Genomic DNA, 9,376 nt, shown 5'->3' on the forward strand with positions numbered 1-9,376 from the left:
TGACACTCTCCTACCCAACCCATTTTTTTTATATTTATTGGTGTTTGCTGTTGCATGTTTTCTTTGTCGTTTCTGGTTTTGGTAAACCCCCAACGTTATTTTATCTACTTTACTAAATCACAAGCGTCGTGGTGCTATACAGGATGAGCAGTCTTATCGAACTAGTGAGATTTTATGGTGGACTTGGCCGAATTTTGTTCTTTGAAGTCCTCCCTAGATTTCTGTTGTTCATTGCTGTCTCAATGTTTCTCTCAGGATAGGGTGAATGGGCCATCCTTTGCTACAGGTCTTCAATTTATGACGTACAAGCTTACATGTATTAACATCTTCTCATTCACTACTACGTACTAATAACAAAAATAGTGGAGGGGCCAGTCTCGCAATATATCTTCATTGGCATATATGAAAATAACAGGAAATCTTCATTGTCAATTCGTGCAATATGTAGTCACACAGTACGTTTGAATGTTTTCCTTCACAGCTGTTAATATTTTCGTGAGGAGCACAGATAGGGGTTTGGTAGAACATTTACTGGATCCAGCAATGCATGTTTGTTTGTAAGGGTGTTTGTATAATTTAGGAATCCAGTATAGGTACGGTAACTCATAGTTATCTGACCCATTGACTCGGATATTAAATTTGTCTAAAATTGAAGCATGGTTTTGAAGAATTTCGTCTTTTGAAAGGGCAGTTGTTTGATAAGTAAGGTTTACCAAAAATGGAATTAATGACAAGTTCGTTTAAAATACAGTTGTAATAATGAACCTTACAAACAAAGACAATGTTGTTACTAGCTTTGTCATCTGGAACCAAAACTTATTCCTCATGTAACCTATCGAATTCTTTTATCACTTCTGGTTTACTGATCACAGAAGGATAGATGGTACGTACTTTTGTTTTAATATATCTAATGTGGGATTGTAATATTCCTCGTAAACTTTTAAGCTATTCTGACAATGTATCAAGTTCTTTTTCATATTTAGCCCATCGTCTGGCATCATCCTCGACAGAATTCATAATAGAGATGAAGTTATGTCACCAATTGAAAGACCGAGGTTTTCTGTAGGACCTTTTATATTAAGTGATTTGAGGTCCTCATTTTCAACTATATCAACATCAGCAGTAATAACATGTCCAGCTGGACTATAGTTGAAAAATAGATGAACAAAAACACGTTTTTGGATTAAGTATAAGATGGTCTATATCTAGGCACTGCAAAGTTTGTTGATTGAAAAGTTTGGGTGCAATAGTAGAAGTATAGTGGTGGAAATACTGGGTGTAGACTTGAACTTGAAAGAAGTTGGAATACACGACTGAACGCTTTTATGACGAAGAATGTTGCTTATGTTGACAACATCTATTCCTTTTTTTGTAAATTTGAGCTCAAGGAACTGGTGGCATGATTTAGAAGGAATATCATCCCTGATTTGTTGTGGTTTAAAGTGACTGTGATTGGCAACATCCATAATCATAGAGTTCAGTCTACATGTATATTCAAGTGTTGAAAAATCCAAGTATAGTCCAGCTGTGGCTTCTTGAAACAACGGATCTGTGCTGATATGCAAAAATTCACAGTCATGTGAAGTATGGATACTACTATACCCCCACCCCCTCTCTTCAGATTTTTTAGCGGCGATTATTTCTCAGAAATTTGTAGATTCCCCGTTTACCCTATCCCAATTTCAATTTATGTAATCGTTTCACGCTTTTTGTAAGCCTTATACCGACCTTGCAGTGTATACTGTTATAGTATTTTATACTACCAGTCGCTAATCTCTAAAGCTTACAAAAAAGCCTGCAAAAGCCCCCTTCCCCTTTAGTTGTATCTATACATCGGATGCCTGTGGAAAAATGGGTTAATGGACCCCCTTTATTTTTATCCCCTATATCAAATAAGATTAATTATGGTCAATGGTCACTATAAAAAATTAAAACCACCTTTTGCCTGCTATTTTTAATTCATCTCTGACTCTTCATCTTTCTATGAATAATTCTAAAGAATTCCAAACATAATTTAGAAGAGCGTGTTAGCCAATCAAAATGGTGCACTTATTCTGCGCGGTATTAGTACAAAGCACTTCGTGATAGAAAACGGAAAATCGGGCTGTAGACCCATGCTTTGTTGCAGTTTCCGGAGATAAGAGGCAATCAATGCAGTCATGCATACATGTTTTTATTTTTGCATCACATATTCGTTGGTAGCTCAAAAGGCTGATATTCTCAGGGGATGTCATTCAGTGTTATTTGAAGCAAAGTACCTTCTGTTATTATTAGTATACATTGGGTCAAATGCTGTCTGACGTGTTTCATACCGATTGTTAAGCCGTTCTTAGCACACTGATTTGACTGCGGATAACTCCGTTTACCTGATCAGGATATGGGGCTCACGGCGGGTGTGACCGGTCAACAGGGGATGCTTACTCCTCCTAGGCACCTGATCCCACCTCTGGTGTGTCCAGGGGTCCGTGTTTGCCCAACTATCTATTTTGTATTGCTTGTAAGAGTTATGAGACTGATCACTGTTCGTTATCTTCACCTTGCATACAGAGGTGATAACTTATTTACAGAAACAAGTGTATGTGCATTTTATCGGTAAGTGCTTGAAAACACACGATTAAAAGGTGGAAAATAAACTTCAGTGTCTTTCTACTTGCAAATCAGATGTCCTTTGAAAGGCGAAGATAACGAACAGTGATCAATTTCATAACTCCCACAAGCAATACAAAATAGATAATTGGGCAAACACGGACCCCTGGACATACCAGAGGTGGGATCAGGTGCCTCGGAGGAGTAAGCATCCCCTGTCAACCGGTCACACCCGCCGTGAGCCATATATCCTGATCAGGTAAACGGAGTTATCCTAATCATCTGATATATTTGGGATGGAAATATATTTACGCTTTACCTAAAATGTAAATCTAAGTATTGTAACGGTTGCTTTTAGAATTGAATTCCCCTCTTTCCAAAGATTATCGGTCGTTTATATACATATTATGTACTGGTTAAAACAGAGTATATTGCTTCGTTGTGTTGACTTCGTTTGTGAAGTTCGGTCTGATGTAAGTTGAAAGCGGCTGTAAAGAAGAATCACATGTATAACCAATATACAATATATTGATTTATTGATCGAGTCATAAAATGTACAAAGTGTAGTATGATTCAACATGTGGGGACAACATACCTTACAAGATATACGTTAAGCATGCGCTGTTCTGTTTAAACGAATGACAGAGAGATTCTGGACTTTCTTTTCAACGTAGTAACCAGCCACAAAACGATGATCTACCAAACTCATTGCTGAATATCCCCCCGTCTCCATGATATGATGAATGAGTTCGGAGAAAGACATCATCCCCCTGGTTGACATGCGCGACGGCAAATCCTGTCACGGTTTCATCTGCGCCGTCACTATGCTCTAGAACAACACTTCTATTATAAAGCGATGTGTAAGAAGAACCATTCACAATCAGCACAATTGATTGTTTGTTTATCCTAACAGACCACATAAATACATAAACCCCAGTCGTAGGAGCAATGAAAATTCCGGAATTCTGGTGATATCCACCTCCGACATTCAAAGGGGCATGGTCAAAGATTAAGGTGTGGTGCGTTGACACATCATCTTCTATATAAGTCATGTAGGCGAAAAATGAAACTGATGCAGGAGATGTATTTCCTGTAATAAAAATACATCGGATAAATAGGTCAGTAGTGCAATGCTCAAAATCTCTCTCTCTCTCTCTCTCTCTCTCTGTGTGTGTGTGTGTGTGTGTGTGTGTGTGTGTGTGTGTGTGTGTGTCTGTGTGTGTGTGTGTGATAGTTGGTTTTTATGTTTTATCATCTTACATTGTACTTAAAGTTAATTTGAACCAGATCTCTCATTCATCCATGCGCAGCGCTACTGTCTTGTGTATCTTTGTTTCTTTAAACCTATGACAATTTTTGGTGTTGACTAGCCTTGAATTACGTAATTATTGCGTATACAACATGACTAATGTACTTTTAATTTTTTTCAGAAAACATTTAAGATCGTATAAAGTCAATATTTTGATGTTTCACAAGTTTACCACCCGCCATTTTACCGTTCTTTTCGAACATGATTTGTTTTTTGCAATGTCATTGGCTAAGAGGCTTAGTACGGAAGCCGATAGGTGCCAGGGTATAGAATTAATATTTATTTAACTGGCGGTCGCCACTTAATTTATGTGGCGGCCGCCACTTATTTTAACTGGCGGCCACCACTTATTAACTGGCGGCCGCCATATAAATTAACTGGCGGCCGCCAGTTATTTTATCTGGCGGCCGCCACTTAATTCATATATGGCGGCTGCCAATTGCAAAAACAATGTAATTCGTATCGCTGAGTGATTATTTTGGAAAGATTTAGAATAGTACGCAAACACGCAGCATCGTTTTTCAAAGTATATAGGGACACTCGGAGGAGAAATTGTCTTCTACAATTGTTGACAAGCAAAAAAGGAACCTAAAATGTCTCTTTTGTCCAAACTTCGTACTCCTAAATTGGAGGGAGGGGGCTCCGTTCATTCTTCAATTGATCAGTTCATTCATTATTACATCTTTACCATTCATTACTACCACCAAAAGAGTAGGGGGTGGGGGGGGGGGGTGGGGGGGGGGGCAATCCGCCAATTAATCTTATTTCACATGTGAAAATAATTATAGTTTGCATGTGAAAATAATAGAAATTGAACGTTGTCAAAAAAATGGAGGGTCAGCCCCTTGGTTCTACGTATTTAATATTACAATCGAAAAACAATAATTTAATGCTCTTAATTGTATATATATATATATATATATATATATATATATATATATATATATATATCACATACATATTACTAAGCATTGGGAGGGATTGCACCCCTTTCATTTTGAGAGAGAGATAGAGAAAGAGAGAGGAATTGAATAACTGGTGACAGCCATATAAACGATTTAATTTTAGTCTCGGCCGCCATATAAATTAAGTGGCGGCCGCCATTTAATTTATATGGCGGCCGCCATATAATTAACTGACGGCCGCCAGATAAATTAACTGGTGGCCGCCAGACAATAAGTGGCGACCGCGAGATAATAAGTGGCGGCCGCCAGTTAAATTAAGTGGCGGCCGCCACATAAATTAAGTGGCGACCGCCAGATAAATTAAGTAGCGGCCGCCAGTTAATTTATATGGCGGCCGCCAGATAATAAGTTGCGGCCGCCAGTTAATAAGTTGCGGCCGCCAGTTAAATTAAGTGGCGGCCGCCACATAAATTAAGTGGCGGCCGCCAGTTAAATAAATATTAATTTTATACCGTGGCACCTATCGGCTTCCGTAGCTTAGTGCTGACTTATCAAATTGAGCAGTTATTTTAGTATGGCATCCCTATACATGGATGACAACTACATTTTAATAAATTTAAAGTACTTGGAAGGCGAAGATAACGAACAGTGATCAATCTCATAACTCTTATAAGCAATACAAAATAGAGAGTTGGGCAAACACGGACCCCTGGACACACCAGAAGAACACGGACTATTCCATATAACATCTTTATCCGTAAATAAATAAGTTGCGGTAGGGTACAAAAATGAACTAACCTTAAAACAGAAATGAGCGGTGCTTCATCAAATCAGCATTAAAAAAATCGAAACCGGTCATAGTGCACGCTGACAACCGAGGAGAACGAATACAGACTAAACATCCCCAATATACAAATATACAGACTGCGGAATACACGGGTTGCGAGACCTCAGATGCTCCGCGATTAAAACACGTTTGGAACAGGCTCCCAGCGTTAGAAGGTACCGCCAGGCCCATCCCTGAAATCTGACAATTCCAGTGTTTTGCAGAATGTTGACCAATCATGAGAAGGACCCATAAAGGACGGACTATAAGAATGTCCCTGCGGATAATAAATTTAAGTTTACATACAACAAACTGTTTTACAGACTTATTATTCATTGAAGGAGAATGATAAAGACATGGTGATTTTAGTGATGAGAGGATTATGGAAATAAATAGCAATTTAATCGGTCATTGGGATTTCAAAAGACTTATTTCATTGATATAAATAATCATTTTACAAAATGTTTGTGCTATGTGAAAATTGCAGACGACTTCAGTTAATCATCCTTAATCAACACTAAAGAGAACAACACCTTCAAAAACTAAAGAGTATATAAGGTGTGTTTTGTCAAAGACGTTATCTTAGATTGTTTAATTTGATAAGACATGTAAAGGTTCTGCACTCGTTTGATGACGATTTTTTTATGGAGGCTATGGAAAACGGAAAAGTGAGAAAACCGTTTGGTGATGTGACGTGCTATATATGTCTCTGCTATTGAATATTTGGAGATCTGTGATGATTTGTATCATTCTCTTTCGTCCATACGTGAATTGATTCCTATCGCAAAGCATAAAACACGATACAGATTTTTAAATTGACAGTGTAACAAGCTTGAGTTGATAAGTAAAGTTTTGCGTGTAATTCACATTGCTCACGGCGGTACAAGGCGTACTGGTATTAGTTGGATATCATCATACGGATAAATGCATGTGGTTTATTTTTTTTAATCAGGCTTTATCAGTTGATGTAAATTATACACTTTAACTCAGTCACATTAAAAGGCCATCAAGCGAATTTCCTATCCAATTATTTATTCTTTGAGATAGATAACAAACGTTCCTCTTCGAAATTTTTATGACCATTTGACGTCGCAAGTTGAAGTAGAAAGTAAATAATTATGACGACACGGAAGTATGGAGAGCCCGCAAGTTCTTGCAATTGGTGAGTGAAATAGAGTTGAAATTTTCTATGAAACATAAAATTATTTTAAATATAACTACATATTGTAAATGAAATCCTACTCTACGTGATGTTTCTACTACATGTAGATCAAATACTGTTATCGTGCTTGCCCACGTGCATTATAAATGAAAATCCTTCATAAATATACATCTATCTATCCACACACACACACACACACACACACACACACACACACATTATATTATGCTAGATATCTATATCTAATCTATCTATCTATCTATCTATATATATATATATATATATATAGAAAGCACTAAAATCCAACAACACTCAACAATCAAAAGTGTCGGATCTAATAGTAGATACGAGGTCAAATAAAAAAGGGATATAAAAGCACTAAAAATTACCAATGACACGAATAACTTGTCCCTTCCTCGGGACGAGAGAATATTTATATAGAAAAGAAAACTAAATAGAAAAGGAAACTAAATCTACAACTAAACTACAAAAGCTGATAACAAAACTTAGATTATTGAGTGTAATATGTGATAATAGAAAAGTCTGTTCCTATCGAGCGTCAAGACTGATCTGAACTGATCAATCTTACGCTGGGCCAAGTCATTTCAGTGCTTTATACAAAAACTTACTCATGTATGATTTAGTGTCACGTTGTAACCTTTGAGTCCGCTCGGTGTCCTGGAACCCAGCTGTTCCCTGTTCACGACTTTCTGAAATATTTTTGTGGATCACACGATTCCTGTTGTCATCTATCAATACGGACTTGTCATGTTTCTCTCTCTGAATCAACATTTCCATCATCTTTTCTAAGTAATATATTCGTTGATTCTGTAAACGTACCGTTTCTCTTAGAGAAGTGAGCTCCTTCACATCAATGATAGCATGGGTCGCCGAATACAAACACGGGAGTAAAATGAAGGAAAAAAGCAAAAATATTACCATTTTAAAATGTTTTGGAGTTTTTACAACAGATTTGCTCTAGACGTTCCGTTTTATCGGAGAGAGTCACCATTAATACTCCTCTAGGCGTATCTCATACGACAAATCAGTGCAAGTAAATATATAAGGGAGTTTATTTTCAGTCTCTCAGTAGTTCCATAGAAACCAATGAACTTCAATACATACCATCGTCTGACCTTTTTCTTGCGGAGTACAAAAAATAAATCAACAAATAATTACAAAAAAAACTAACTTTTAAAAAAAAATCCAAAAAACACCGTTGATGTAAGTAGAACAGCCTGTTTTCTCAAATAATGAGATTGATTAAATGATAAATGTTGAATCTTCCTGACATAATCTTTTTAAAATAATTGTACCAAACACCTAGTTCTAATCGTAACGGGACCGTTATGGTTGTTTCCAAACGTCCCCCGTTTAAAAACCAAATACCTTGCATTCTAAGGTTTTGTATAACATGTATGTACCTATGATGTCAATATTAGTCCAGTCTTGGAGATCTACATTTAATAGTGCGAAACTATCCGCTGCTACCTAGTGATCTTCCAATCATCTTCACAATACCGCTGTTTTGTTATTTTTCTCTCTAATTTTATGTACAATTCAGTACTTTAGCCTCTCTCTCTCTCTCTCTCTCTCTCTCTCTCTCTCTCTCTCTCTCTCTCCTATCTATCTATTCTTATCAGATACGTTGGTGACGAATTCGCATTCTAGTACATTTTTAGTTAAAAATAGTATATTTATTAATTTAGTAAATTCGTGTATGATGTAGATATTTGGGTTTTTTTTTTCTCTTTTTTTTTTTTTTGGTCGCACTTGAGTAACATGGGTTCGTTTGATGGATGGTTGTATATTGTTTAACGGGGCGTTAAGAATCAAGAGTCAAGAATCTTTCAATCATATGGAGATGTCACCATTCCCGGTGAAGGGCTGCAAAATTTAGGCCAATGCTCGGCATTCCTTACGGCCTTTGAGCGGGGGGGGGGGGGGGGGGTTCTTTATCGTGTTTGGCAGTATCACATGATGGACTAACCTATTTGGCCATTCACTTGCCTCAAGACAAGCAAGGGGTACTGAGGACCTATTTTACATGTAGTTAACCAGGATGTGTAGTATGTAATATCTGTTTATGTAATACGTTTCTCTTGATGAAGTCATGAAGACGCGGGTTGCGTCGAAAATGTGAAGTTTGAATAACCAATAGTGTTGTTGCATTTCCTCTCTCTCTCTCTCTCTCTCTCTCTCTCTCTCTTAAAAGAAATAGAGGAAAAGGCATACAGAATTTCAATTTTTTGTGTATTTTTTCTTTTTCAATTTCTTTTAATACTTTAAACCGGGCACGGATGTTCTTATATTAAATGTATAGACATACTTTCCTGTATTTGACATTGAACTCAACAAATAACCGTTCTGTACCTATGCATCTACATATTGTACTTTCATCTCTGATTTAGTGTCACGCTGTAACCTTTGAGTCAGCTCAATTTCCTGGATCCCAGCTGTTCCTTGTTCATGATCGACTTTCTGAAATATTTTTGTGGTTCACACGATTTCTGTTGTCGTTTTGGGGTGGTGATCTTTGTGCGAGATTCATTTATTCGTCAATTGGTTGTGTGATTTTGTATTTTGAT

At 37.2% G+C, this 9,376-nt stretch overlaps 1 protein-coding gene across 1 annotated transcript; it reads right to left on the minus strand.

Moving 5' to 3' along the window:
- Window positions 1–3,118: 3,118 nt before the first annotated feature.
- Window positions 3,119–8,070, minus strand: LOC125665276 (uncharacterized). The gene is made up of 2 exons (XM_048897931.2): window positions 7,418–8,070; window positions 3,119–3,676 (listed from the first exon to the last, which is right to left on the minus strand). The coding sequence occupies exons 1-2, from the start codon at window positions 7,728–7,730 to the stop codon at window positions 3,252–3,254; spliced, it is 738 nt and encodes a 245-aa protein (XP_048753888.2). The 5' UTR covers window positions 7,731–8,070; the 3' UTR covers window positions 3,119–3,251.
- Between the last annotated feature and the right edge of the window lie 1,306 nt (window positions 8,071–9,376).

The sequence above is a fragment of the Ostrea edulis genome, chromosome 1 (assembly GCF_947568905.1).
Source record: "Ostrea edulis chromosome 1, xbOstEdul1.1, whole genome shotgun sequence".
In the NCBI taxonomy this organism is placed as follows: domain Eukaryota; kingdom Metazoa; phylum Mollusca; class Bivalvia; order Ostreida; family Ostreidae; genus Ostrea; species Ostrea edulis.